This window comes from Lipotes vexillifer, unplaced genomic scaffold (assembly GCF_000442215.2).
Source record: "Lipotes vexillifer unplaced genomic scaffold, Lipotes_vexillifer_v1.1 scaffold591, whole genome shotgun sequence".
Classification (NCBI taxonomy): Eukaryota; Metazoa; Chordata; class Mammalia; order Artiodactyla; family Lipotidae; genus Lipotes; species Lipotes vexillifer.
The window spans coordinates 672,015-685,855 of NW_006791954.1; the positions used below are offsets into that span (position 1 = coordinate 672,015).

Sequence of the window (13,841 nt, forward strand, 5' to 3'; positions counted from 1 at the left end):
TGGCACCGACTTCTTTTGGTCTTCATAATTCCCCTCTGAGAGAAGTTTTAATATCCCCATTTCAAAGATAAGCAAACTCAAGCTTGGAGTGGGTAAAGTGCCTCATTCATTCATTCAACAGACCCCTGAATGAGCAACTACCCTGCATCAGATTCTGGGGATACGAAAACGAAATCTCTGCCATCACAACGTAGAATGGAGGAAAGAGACATAAAGGTAAGTATAACACAAGGTGGATTATAAGTGACAGTTAGTATTTATTGGGTACTTACTAAGTGCCAGACACTGCTGTAAGCTCTTCATGTGTTTTACTCCTTCCATCCTCCCCAAACTCTATCAGCCAGGTATCATTGTTATGCGTGTTTCTCCTGTATCCATAGATGAAGCATGGTGATTGCTTAAGGATTCATAAACCTCAGGGAAGTTTTCCTGAAGGACTAGGAATTAGCTAGGCAGAGAAGGTGGGTGGAGAAGGTGGGTGGAGAAGGCAGGGCCGTTTCAGGAGAGGGAAAGGTTTGGAGGCCACCTACGGGAAGCCTCCACAGCAACCCAGGCAGGGGCTGGTCAGGAGGCTGCAGGAGCACGCAGGGCTCAGTGTAGAAAAGAGAGTGGTCCATATCCTACAGGTAGCTATTTGAAGGGTTTTAAGCAGAGGAGAAACTTGGCTAGATTTTTAGAAAGATCATCTGGGCAGCTGGGTGGAGGTGGATGGAAGGGAGAGAGACTCAGAATAGTAATCCAGGCTCAAGCTGATGGTCGCCTGGACCAGGGCTTGGGGCAGTGAGGAGGAGATGAGAGAGAGAGGCAAAGTTTTCCGGATCATGATGGTCTGGGGATTGTTAGAGGACAGAGAGAAATTTTGAAGGACACCCAGTTTCGGCTGCTAATCCAGGGGGATGGGGGAGATCTGATGAGGTCAGTTTTGGATGGAGCCCAGGTCTTCTGGTCCCCAGTCTCTTCGCCTCCTGGCGCTGCCAGAGACGACTGCCCGCGGGCGTGCCCTCCCAGCACCAGGGAACACAGCTGCTCGGCCGGCGACTGAACTCGGAGCCGGAACCTCACGCTCCCGGCGGTGGCGGGCGACAGAGGGCGCTCCCGCACACGCTCAGGCCGCTCTGGCCCAGCCCGTCTCAGTGGCCGCGGAAGGTGACGTGGACACGGAAGTAGTCGTCGTCGTGGCTGCACCGGTGGGAACGGGGCGCAGGGCTCAGAGGGCGGCTGACGGGCGGACGAACGGCGGCGGTCTCGCACCTGCGGCGGCCGGGGACGCAGGCTTTGTAGGTTGGGTGCGAGTCCGCTGAGCCGACGAGCGGCTTCGCAGCCCTTCTCTTGCCCGTCGGAGCCGGGACTCGTTCAGCCGGCGTCACCATGACCAAGGCCGGTAGCAAGGGCGGGAACCTCCGCGACAAGCTGGACGGCCACGAGCTGGATCTGAGCCTCAGCGACCTGAATGAGGTCCCGGTCAAGGAGTTGGTCAGTACAGTCCCGCGAGGCCCAGGCGCCCACCCGCGACTGGCGCTGGCCCCTGCGTTGGTCGCCTTCTTTCGCATGCCTCAGTCTCCATGGCTTAAAATGAGGTGGGGGGAGTGGGACTAACTCCCCGGGGGAGGCCGCGTCCGGCCCCAGTTTTCTTCCTGGGATGTACACGTGTCACTTTGGCACAGTTCCAGAAGATGGGAAGGAGCTGCTTGTCTGGCTATGGGCTTTTTACGGGTCAGGAGTGAATCTCCACCCCCACCCCCACCCCCATTTCAGGGGCTTTCATAGCGCTCAGCTCCTTGCCCGACCCAAAGTAGGAGCCCTCAGAGCGCGATTGCTGGATGTATTCGGAGAATGAATGAACAGATGAATGAATGACTTGGTCCAAGTAGGCCTCCGGTTAGACCTGGGTGTGGCCCAGACCTGGCTTTTCTTGGAAGCCAGAAATCCCAGCTGGCTGCCCCAGCCCTGAGGCATGCTTCCTTGAAGAATGTGACATCTCACTGCTTGGTTGGCAAAGTATCTTCCCAACTCTGAAACTGGTGGGAATCCGCACCATCGTGGCCCACCCCTCCACCCGCCTACTCCCGTACCCCCAACCGGGGAAACAAGCCTGAGGCCCCAGGGACATTACAAGACTAGTTTGTTGCCAAAGTGGAGTTAGATGGTACATCCCTGCTTTGCCCACCTGGTTCCCCACCCGCATCCCCCACAGTATCCTCCCTTTGGATGACCTGCACTTTCCTCACTGCCTTTAACGAATTATATTTGCGTTTGGCACTTGGCCCAGTCTTCCCTCTGCCTTGGCTGTGTAGTATGGAGGTTAGAATGGGATTCGCAGTTCATATATCAGCTTCATTGCTTAATAGCTGAGTGCCATTGGCAAGCTTAGTTATCTTTTAAGTCTAGATTTCCTCATGTATAAAATGGTGATAATTATTCCCATCACATAGGGTTGTTGGGAGGATTAAATAAGATTGTAATGTAAATTACTTGGCAGGTAGCAAATGTTGATGCATGTAACTATTACCACGGTGTGCTTCCCACTATGATATCTCAAACTTCTTTAGGTGGTCAAACTTCATGCTTGGGACTTTGACATTTGGGAAGTCCACGTTGGCCCAGTGTCCTTAACTGAATATTTGCCTTCATCTCCGCCCCATGTTTCAGCCTGGCCCTAGAACTGCTGTCCGAAACCTTTTACTCCAGGCATTCGGTTGGTGCAGCATTGCCCCTGGGAGAACAGAAGGGTCAGTTTTGCTGAGCCTTTCCATCCCAAACCCCATGGGAAAACAGAGCTGGGTTGTGAGGGCCTTGATTTCACTCTGCATTCACTCATTTACTCATTCATTCAGTTACGAATCAGCAAACGGGTATATTGAGTGCCTGGAAGACCCTAACTGGAGAATATGGAAATCACAAAGCTATATTAGACACAGTCCCTGTCCTGAAACCTAATAAGGAGCAGTGCTAGAGAGAATATTAAAAGTGCTATGGAGAATTTCTAAGAAGAATCTGTTTTTTTTCCTTGGATGTTCCCCAGCCAAATCCCTACTCTGCATTCTTCTCTAGGTCGTGGTTGACTGGCTCATTTTTCCTTTCGTGTCTCCAAGAACATTATACTTCAGTGCTATTTTTTTTTTAAGGCCTTTTTTTTTTTTCCTTTGTTGAAAAACATTTTTTTAACATCTTTATTGGAGTATAATTGCTTTACAATGGTGTGTTAGTTTCTGCTTTATAACAAAGTGAATCAGCTGTACATATACATATATCCCCATATCTCCTCCCTCTTGCATCTCCCTCCCACCTTTCCTGTCCCACCCCTCTAGGTGGGCACAAAGCACCGAGCTGATCTCCCTGTGCTATGCGGCTGCTCCCCACTAGCTATCTGTTTTACATTTGGTAGTGTATATATGTCCATGTTAAAGGCCTTTTCTAATCATGGGAACTTTCTGTGGAAAATCCTTCATTAGCAGATGTCACTGAATTGTTCCATGTGTTGATCTGACATTTTGTTCTCATTCCCTTTTCTAGGCTGCCCTCCCAAAGGCCACCATACTGGATCTGTCCTGCAATAAACTGACTGCTCTACCGGTAAGACTGGCAAGCAAGCATGATTCCTTCTCGAGCCCTGATGCTTCTCCTTCCTGTCTGGGGGAGTTGTGTCATAAGGCATAATTTCAGGATAGGCCTGCAGGCAGGCTACCACTAAAAAGGGCTAAGCCCTTTTGCACACATGGCTCATGGCTCACCACCAGGAGCTATGCCTGCTATCTCCATTTTCATTCGAGCTGGAGCAGCTAGTAAAAGGTAGAGTCAGGATTTGCGCCTAGGTGCCTCTGACTTGGGGCCTCCTGGACTGTTACATCAAAGTGTGTGAGCCCAAGGCCAAGGTGTTCTCTCTTTGGGTCCTAGTCGGATTTCTGTGGCCTCACACACCTGGTGAAGCTGGACCTGAGTAAGAACAAACTGCGGCAGCTGCCAGCAGACTTTGGCCGCCTGGTCAACCTCCAGCACCTGGACCTCCTCAACAATAGGCTGGTCACCCTGCCTGTCAGCTTTGCTCAGCTCAAGGTAACAATTCATGACCCAATGTTTCATGGCCAGGTGTGGCAGAGGGCTCGGGGACTGAGGGAGTGTGGCTGTGAGAGAGGCCGACAGGAACACCACCTTGTTGTCACAGCCTCAGACGGCTTTCCCTGCGGCCGGAACGGAGAAGGGCTTTCTTCTTGCTCGTTTTGTTCCACTTTGAGGGGCTCTTTATGTGAACTCGGGCTTACCAGACTCTCTGCCCCATCTGTTTAGAGTCTGAAGTGGCTGGACCTGAAGGATAACCCCCTGGATCCTGTCCTGGCCAAGGTGGCAGGGGATTGCTTGGATGAGAAGCAGTGTAAGCAGTGTGCCAACAAGGTAAGCACGAGGCTCCCCAGTGGCTCCTTCACACATTCCCCTGGGACTTGCCTCTGTCGCCTCTTGTTTTCCCCTCCCAGGGCACCCATAGCTGTGTCTTTTTTTCTTTTTAAAGAAGATGTTGGGGGTAGGAGTTTATTAATTAATTAATTTAGTTTTGCCGTGTTGGGTCTTCGTTTCTGTGCGAGGGCTTTCTCTAGTTGTGGCGAGCGGGGGCCACTCTTCATCGCGGTGCGCAGGCCTCTCACTATTGCGGCCTCTCTTGTTGCGGAGCACAGGCTCCAGACGCGCAGGCTCAGTAGTTGTGGCTCACGGGCCTAGTTGCTCCACGGCATGTGGGATCCTCCCAGACCAGGGCTTGAACCCGTGTACCCTGCATTGGCAGGCAGATTCTCAACCACTGCGCCACCAGGGAAGCCCCAAATCGCTGTGTCTTTTAAAGCATGAAGGTCTCTGAAAATGTCTACTCTGAACCTGTCAGGCAAAGGCACCTTTGTTTCTCTCTTTACAAGCAGTAGAACAATACTGTCTTCTGCTCTACTGCAGTACTTCTGTTCCTAGGAGTCAGGGCCTTGCATGATCCAGCACTGCACTGTTGACGGTTGTTTATATGGAACAAGAGGGTTAGGCACTGTAGCCTTTCTGAGTCACAGTTATTGAATTTTGATAATAAAGGTGTTGTTAGTATTTGTAAGTTTATATCTGTAAACAGACACATCCTGGGCACATCTGGCATTTGATTTCAGTTGAGTCATCTGACATAGGAGGAAGGAACTAACTGGCAGCCTGGAAGGCAAATATTGCCAATAACCTCAAAGGTGCTTTGCATTGTTTCTTAAGAACAGCACTGTACGCATCTCTCAAAAACTCTAGCTATAGTCATTTTTTCCCTCCAGCTTTAGAACAGATTGCTGCTGCTTCAGCTGAGCACCAGATGACTTACTTGGCTATGTTTAGGGGGCGTTGTGAACACAAAAGAGTTAACTTTAAACGCTAGATTAATGTAAGCGAAATGTGTGTCTGATGGGTCTCTGTGAATCTCGGGAGCAATGGCCTTTCTTTTCTTATCATTAGCTCAGGGCTTCTTAGATAGTCTCATCATCTGTGTCACCCATTGTTACAAGAAACCAAGCACAGCATCAGTGCATCCAAGAAGCCAAGGCAACAGTTTGCCCTCCGCTGGGAACAGTACAAGTGATCAGTGAATCCTGTTCTGAAAACTTGGTGCTTTAAGAATGTTGTCTGTTCTGAAGACTAACCATAGCTACCATTGACTGCTCTTCCTCTGTTGTGCATGCTTTGCATGTTTCATCTCATAACCCTCATAAACCTGGGAAGTAGGTATTACTTCTGTATCTCTGACCCGAGAAACCCTCAGTATGCAACACCTTTCATTTATCCATTTATTCATTCAACTAATACTATATTAAACCAAAGTTGCTGATATTCCAGTTTTTGACCTACAAAAATAACTTTTGTTGAGTGTAAAGGTCTTTAGTATTCACAGATACTTTCCAGACAAAGCTCCGGGGAGCATGGTGCGTTGGGGATGTGATGAGAAGCCATGCTCCGGCACCGCTGCCCAGAGCTGTCTCCTGCGCACACCTTTAGGCACGTACAGGAGTGGCGTGGGCCAGTCAGAAGGAGGTCACTTGTCCCCAGGAGTTAGTTTAGGTCTGGTCAGTTCTGACCTTGTGGGTGCATAGTAACTAATCAGCTTGGCACACAGTAAAGCACCTTTTAAAAATAATTTGTTAGTTCAACAGTAATCTCCAGGTGCTTACTACCTGCTGTGGACTGGGATAGGCAGACAAAAGCAGTCCTCCAGAGGCTCTAGAAGAGCCTCTCCCATCTCTGACTGGGCTGTGTTGTCAGATAACTAACTCCTGATGTATTGTAGCCAAGCTAAAAGGGGCGGCTCGTAAATATCCAGGTTCTTTATTTAGCCAGTTTTTACCCCCTAAAGCCAACTGAATGGTTGGTGCTTATATAAAATTCAGAGTTCAGGGTGAGACAGGGACTTTGAACTTGGGCCCCCTCTCCACATCATGCTTGACCTTCCTCCAGATCCTGCAGCCCCTTGTTGAGCGGCCATTTTTTAGTAAGCTTGACTCCTTTGGAGAGGTACCAGCTGGTGCGGGTCCTGGGTTACTCGGGACAGGGTTCCCTGTGGCTTTAAGCCAGGCTCTTGGAGGGAGTGGCTTTTGCAGACCTGCTCCTGTGTCCCTCTTATGATAGATGTGGGCATGTCTAAAGTTTCCATGAAGTAAAATAATTACATTTGAATACATGTCTGTCCTGCAGATTGTCTAGTGCAGTAGCGAAACAGAAAATTAAGACAATTTACTGTCTTCATTTAGAATACTTGAGGTTTTCTTCTCTTATTAATGCAGTCAAGCAACAGTGTTCATTGAGCTCATAAAATGCCTTTCTCTTACAGCTCTCCTGCCTCTGTGCACTATACGTAAGAGGGACAAGCTCTGGCCTAGGAACTCAGGAGACCTGCACTCTCAGCTGTGCTACTTTCTAGCCATGTGACATCAGAGCCTGGGTTTTCTTCCTTATTTTTACAATGGGCATCCGGTCAGTTGCTCATCACACCTGTATTGAGTGCTATAACTAGCTAAATGCTGTGCTCACCTGCAGAGCTAAGGACAGTAGTCCCTAACCCTTTGGGAGCTTACAGTCTAGGATTGAGATGGATAAGAAAACTCCCACGAGTGGGAGGAGGGGAGCCTGAGGCAGCCAAAAGAGGTCAGGAAAGTGTCTTAGAGGAAGTGCTGTCCCTGTTTAACACAAAAGTTGCTGGGAGAATTACATGAAGCGATTGTAAATGGCAGGACTTTTTAGGTTCCAGCTGGCATTGTGTTTTCACAGACTTCTTTCCTGACAGCTTTAGTGAACTGGGCTTATATGGTTCTTCTCTGGCTAAGGTTGGTGCAGTGAGGACACAGGATAAGGTTAACTTCATTAGCTCTGCACAGCTTCCAGGGCCTCTGGTGATCAGGGCTCCTGAAAAGAACAGTCTCTTTTGAGACTCCCTGCAGTGAAGACAACTGCGTTGAGTAGTTCAGCACCCTCCTCTCCCTTTGCAGGTGTTACAGCACATGAAGGCTGTGCAGGTGGATCAGGAGCGAGAGAGGCAGCGGCGGCTGGAAATAGATCGAGGTAGGTGGCCACCCGCCTCATGCTTGAGGAGCTAGGATCCAGGATAGGAGCCGTGCAGAGCAGTGGGGAACAGCGTGGTGGTAGATGGCAGCATCTCTCCAGTCCTGGCTTCTCCACTGAGCCCCACAGTCATAGTCAACTGCTTATCTTTCTGTCTGCTTGGAGGGTTAATAAGTATCTCAAATTAAACATGCCTAACCAGATCCCCTTCAGCACCTTGCGGTGTCCCCCCGTAATGGGAAATCACCATCCCTTTAGTTATTCAAGCCTGAAATTGGGAAGATGTCTGTGATTGCTTTCTTCTGTTACTCCCATGTCTAGTCTATCAGCAGTGGCAACTCCAGTGCCACCACTGCAGTCAAGCCTCCAGCCGGTGGACTGCCACAGTACCTCCTAGCACCATTTCCTGGCTCCATACTTGTGCCCCCTCCACACAGCAGCCAGGGAGATCTTTTCAAAACACAAATCACTTCTGCCACTATTTGCTTAAAACCCTCTCATGGCTTCCAACTGAACTTAGAATGAAATTCAAACTCAGTAACATGGCCAACAAGGTCCGCCATGACCCAGGCCTGCTTGCTTCTCCGGCCTCGTTCCACACACCAGTGAGAGAGTGCAGTTACCGTCAGCCACACGATCCTCTGTTGTTGCTTGAACACACCAAGAACAGTCTCATCTTAAGGGCTTTGTTGGTTTCCTTTTCCCTCAGGTCTTTACGTGGCTGCCTACTGGCTGCCTACTGGCTTCATGTGGTCCTCATCTGTTGCCCTAGGTTAACCTTAACCATTTCAGAACCACTCAAACGAGAAGAGCCAACCCACCTGCCACTCTCTGTCACATCCTCAGTTATTTCCTTTATGGCACATACCACTATCTTTTTTCCCTATTTGTTCACTTGTTTGTCTCCTTCTGTAGAAAGCAGATGACTTAGGCACTAGAGCTTGACTTTTCTTCACTGCTGTATCCGAGCGCTTGGAGCAAGGCCCGGCACACAGTAGGTGCTCTGTTGATGAGCCGGCTGACTTCTGAGCCCGCTTGCTGGAGGACTCCCGTGGTTAGAGGGACATGGGTAGTACTGATTACAGGCGGCCCCTGAGATTGGAACCCCTGAGTTGTGACCATTCCTTGTACACGCATGGCCGCTGTGCTGCCCATGTTTACTGTGACCACTGCTGCTTTCGCCTCTGGATGGCACATGTTCTCTTGAGGCTGGGCAGAGTGTGTTCTTGGCATTCTTGGTGCTCAGCTGGAACTTGGAGCTTGTTTGTATGTAGAAAAGCAGTGGAAAGCTACAGTGATAAGAATAGTACTATTCAGCTACATGATAGTTCAAATAGGCTTTTGAGCCCTAAAAGGACATTTAACCGCCATCTGTGGCATTCTGGCTTTGGAAAAATGTGCTTCAGTCTTCCAAATAATTTGGGAATGCATTTTTAGAAACCGGTAATTTGTAAGGTGGGTGCTGTATGTAAACATACTTGAGCTGTGGAATAAATCGGAATGTTACATAGACTCCTGAGTTGAAGTCTAGATACCCTCTGACAAACTAGTCTTGTTTTTTCAGGAAAACATTTCCATCTTCTCTAACCTTGAACCTGAGCGCTCCCTTTTTCTTCCTGCCCTCCCCATGCCACATTCCTTTCCGAAGCTTGGGAAGAGGGGACTCTCATACAATCAACACCTCCCTTGTTTCCTCTCCTCATAGTTGAGTTGTGCAAGGCTGTCAGTGGCTGTGTCTTCTGAATTAGTACCTAATTCTAAAGCAGCACCAGACTCATCACCCATGCCTTCCTTATGCCCCCGCCTTGTTACATCACCCTAATCTCTGCTGCTTATGGCTAGGAAACCCTGAATAAGAATCCACTGAGCAAACCCTGAGAGCAGCTTATTGTATTTTAGGGAGGGCTTACTTCCCAGAGAGCAGAAAGACAGCTGTTGCTTTTTAATGTATCTTATGTGATCCACAGCATAAGGGAAGGGAGCCTGAATCCATATTAATCACTTGAGAAGGCACACTGGAGGTTTGTGGGAGAGAAGCCACTTTTGGGTATACTTTCTCATAGAGGCCGAGAAGAAGTGGGAGGCCAAGCAGCGAGCTAAGGAGGCTCAGGAGCGGGAACTGCGGAAGCGGGAGAAGGCGGAAGAGAAGGAGCGCCGGAGAAAGGAGTATGACGCCCTCAAAGCAGCCAAGCGGGAGCAGGAGAAGAAACCTAAGAAGGAAACAAATCAGGCCCCGAGTAGGTTTTTCTCTCAGTTGCAGGGTTCCAGGAGGGGTGTGGTGGGGAGATGGCTTAGGTTTCCAGGCATGGCTGAGTGAGTGAGTGAGCGAGCGAGTGAACAAGCTTGCAGACCTCGTCAGGTACAGCATACTCTAAGGCCTGGGAGTAACTCAGAGGGTCCACTTACAGCGAATGGGGACCCTCCTACTGCCCCGAATGGTTTGTCTCCCCAGTGTCACATGCTTATGTGCAGGTATTTGGGTCAGATGTAGCTTAGAACGTTTCCAGAACAGGGAGTTGCACTTTCTGTAAGGGTTAGATTGTAAAATCACCCAGAAAAGTGAAGATTGCATATGGTCACATTACTCTTAAAAGTCCCTGACGTCATCCAGGAAGTGGACTGAGCTTTTGAGTGTGTGGTGGCGTCTCAGTGGTGCCAGCACTGCCTGTGATTTTCTTTCCCAGTTGGACCCGATCACTGTTTGGTGAACACCAGGGGAATCACTTGGCCTGCATTCGGGGAGCCATGTCGTATATAAAACACGTTAGTGTTTTGCCTGAATATGTCCCGTTGGATTTGTGTAGCAATGTGACTCCATGTATAAGGGAGGACCGTATATCCTCTGGGCCAAAAGGGACACCTGAGGGAGAGGAACCTGAGCAGGGAAGCTCTGTGGGGAGGGAGGCCTGCTGCTTGCCCCTGCTAGCCTTGAGCAAGCCGCCCAACCTCACCACCTTTCTGTTCCCTTATGTAAATGAGGATCATACCTCCTTACAGATTAGTGATAGGATTAAGTGAGAAAAACCTATGACAGGATCATGTAGTTCTTGGAATGTGGGTGTTCAGTCAGGTTTTTTAAAAATTTGCCTAAAAATCTCAAAACCATTTTTTTCTTCAATAATTATATTCACTGCAGACAATTTCTTTATATATATGGGAAAATGGCAATCACCTGTAATCCCCTGTTCCCAGCAGTAATCACTGTTACCAATATGGTATACTTTCTTCCAGGCTTTCTTTTTATAATAAAAACATTAACAGTATTCATAAATTTTGAACCTGTTTCCCCAAATGGGCAGCACTCTACCCACGCTTGATGCCTCCTGATGAGCCCCTCCCCTTGGTCCTAAGGGGCCCTGATCATCAGCATGTTATGGAGAACTTAGGACCCTGGGGACTGTGTGCTAGTGAAACATCCAGAATGAGATCCAGTTTTGAATCTACTCCCTGAGATCCAAGGGAGAAAGAGTTCATGTTTCAATCTCTGCATAGCAAAGTTTTTAAGAGCTCAGATGGTCTAGAAAATGTGTTCTCCTCAGGGCCGGGGGAGTTTTCATCAGAGCAGAGGGGTGTAAGTGGACGTGCACGGAGACTAGCATCGACTGCAGAGTGTGCGTCCTTAAACTGACTGGACTTTTTGCCTACTGTGATTTTGTCCCTCCAGAATCTAAGTCCGGCTCTCGGCCCCGGAAGCCACCACCCCGGAAACACACTCGCTCCTGGGCTGTGCTGAGGCTGCTGCTGCTGCTGCTGCTGCTGTGTGTGGCTGGCGGGCTGGTCGCCTGTCGGGTGACGGAGCTGCAGCAGCAGCCCCTCTGCACCAGCGTGAACACCATCTACGACAGCGCGCTCCGGGGCCTGCGCAGCCACGACATCCTCCGGTGGGTCCTGCAGACCGATTCTCAGCAGTGAGCTTGTCCTCCACACCTGCTGCCTCCCAGCCTTGGAGCTTGGATTCCTATGGAATTGGGTTCTGTTGGACACAACCTCTTTTTAGTGTCAGACCTACCTGCCATCATCACATGGCTGCCGTTTGGTACTTGAGACCTCCCCTTTGTAAGACTTCTTTGTTCCTTAGTCAGGGTTCCCTGGTGGAATAAGGAGAAATAGGAGGTGGGGCCAGTTACCTGCATGCTTAAAATAGGCTTGGGGTAGGGAGAGGAAAAAACATAGCCTTTTCTAGTTGTTATACAAAGCTGTGTAAAGGCAAGACTCATTTCTACTAAAGGTCAGCTGTCACTACATTTATACTTTTGTGTGTCACAAACCCTTTCTTTCATTCCTCCCTGGGGAGCCAGGGCAGATCAGGAGGCAGTGTGTTTATTGGGGACTAGGGGAACACCACACTCAGCAAATCTAGTCTAAGTTGCGGGGGAGGGGCATACCTATTTTTTAAGGACCTCAGACATTCAGATATTTTAACAGTCATACAAAATCTCAGGCTGTGACAGGACTTCCAGACCATCCAGTCCAATGTAACACTTGTAGACAGGGAAACTGAGGCCTTCCATGACTTGCCTATGGTCTCTTAGCTGGTTTGAGGCAGAACTGGATTCCCACCCTGGTATCCTTTCTTTCCATCATTTTGCCTCCTTTATAGTGTACTGAGAGAACAAAACTTACACCAGAATTGTCTCTTGGCTGGAGTATAGAATCTTTCATGGGAAACAGATTCATGACCCACAAATAGAAATCTCATAGCCATGAGGGTCTTGGGCAGCTCTTGTAGAGTCCTGTGGCAATTTATGTGGCTTCTATAAAATGGGGATGGTCCAGGCTCCTTGTGTCAATTTGAGAGCATTAATGCCCTGATTGCCAATAAACAAGGTGGTGGACCCTTGCAAAGCCACATGGTCTGTGACAGCTCTCTTACATAATCGGTGTGACTAAATACCTCATAGGCAACCTGAAAACTAAAGCTTCATTAGAGACTGAGGTTTAGAATTGATTCTAGATTATAACTACACAATGAAGGGAAATAAGTAGCATCATGGAGTTTAAAAGTGGTACATTAACGACTTGCATGAATAAGGGCAGAACTGTCCATTCTCTTGTCTGCCAGACTCAGCATTTTCTTGCTCTATGGCCTCCTTTGCCTCCTTTCACAACAGTTGGATGAAGGGATCAGAAATGGCCATCACGGTGCTCATTCACAGAAGACTCCCGATTGAAAGTTCCTTGCCTCTCCCCAGGGGGAGCAAGAACCTGTCATGTCCAGAGACAGAGTGGGGTCCATCTTTTCGGCACTAGTGGCCCATGGATAAGACTGACACTTGTGACCGTCCTGACAGTGGAAGAAAAGACTTGTTCTTTTCTCCCTCAGAGAGAGCTCTGCTGCGTAGGCCCACACCTTACTCAGAATCACTACACATTCCTTTAGTCTTCCTCCAAGCTCCAGAGCCATTGGTACAAATGCTTTATTGAAACTAAACACATAGTACATAAAATGAGATTAAGAGAATACAGAAGTCAGCATAGTGATCAGACCTCCCCTGGTTCCTTGGCTGCTTGAGGCAGCTTCCGTGGATGGGAGGAAGGCGGGAGCACATCCAGCCTTGTCAAGCAGCCTGCCGAGCGCAGTTCACTTGTGACCTCAAGATTTGACACTGAGGTTCTTTTGGATTTTTACAATTATTAAATACATGTCTGAGTGGTCTGTCTTTGTTCCTTTGTATTTTGAGGGCTGGCTGGGGCAGGGGTCGGGGTGGTTTGTACGTGGCAGTTGACTTGCTGGGAGAGGAAGGCAGATGTGAGCACCTCAGCCTCTGCCCCATGTTGACAGGTAAGGACCCTATCACAAACAGCGACACCCAGGAAGGTCTGTTGTGGGCAGGACCCAGGCTGTGCTGCAGGAGGTGTTTCTAATCCCTGCACTGTAGTCATGCTCTGAGGTTGGGGGGCTGGGGTGGAAATCAGCTTTTCATCCCTGTCCCTGAGGGCTGGCATCAGTCTGCACTGTCTAAAGAGAGATCTGGCTGCAAAGCTGTCATCTGAAGGTAGATACGCCTGGAGAGCTCTTGTCCAAGACGGCGGGAGGTGGCTGTCACACCTTCCCCACGGCGCACCTGTATGTCTGCAAGCAAATTCTGGCATTCTTGCTCAGAAAAACACCGCTTATAAGCCTGAAAGTGGTAAATGACCTGTTAATACCATACCACCCATGGGCATTCCTCATCTGTGAATAAGGGATGGGAAGCTTAGGTTGGGGGATGAGAACCGTCCTCCCTCCCTGGTCAGTGCTGACTCTGACCTCAGACCCACACTGTTGACTTACAAGGCATTCC

General features: G+C 49.2%; 2 protein-coding genes across 3 annotated transcripts in view; one reads left to right on the forward strand and one right to left on the reverse strand.

Moving 5' to 3' along the window:
* Positions 1–1,169: 1,169 nt before the first annotated feature.
* On the forward strand, positions 1,170–13,212 carry LRRC59 (leucine rich repeat containing 59). The gene is made up of 7 exons (XM_007465061.1): positions 1,170–1,473; positions 3,514–3,573; positions 3,895–4,053; positions 4,285–4,389; positions 7,485–7,557; positions 9,621–9,794; positions 11,222–13,212. The coding sequence occupies exons 1-7, from the start codon at positions 1,369–1,371 to the stop codon at positions 11,467–11,469; spliced, it is 924 nt and encodes a 307-aa protein (XP_007465123.1). The 5' UTR covers positions 1,170–1,368; the 3' UTR covers positions 11,470–13,212.
* A 290-nt stretch (positions 13,213–13,502) lies between these two features.
* EME1 (essential meiotic structure-specific endonuclease 1) overlaps positions 13,503–13,841 on the reverse strand; it is a 4,813-nt gene continuing 4,474 nt past the window's right edge. For both annotated transcript variants that reach the window (XM_007465059.1, XM_007465060.1), the window contains exon 8: positions 13,503–13,679. In XM_007465059.1, the coding sequence (XP_007465121.1) occupies positions 13,503–13,679 (177 nt within the window). The remainder of the gene's footprint in view (positions 13,680–13,841) is intronic.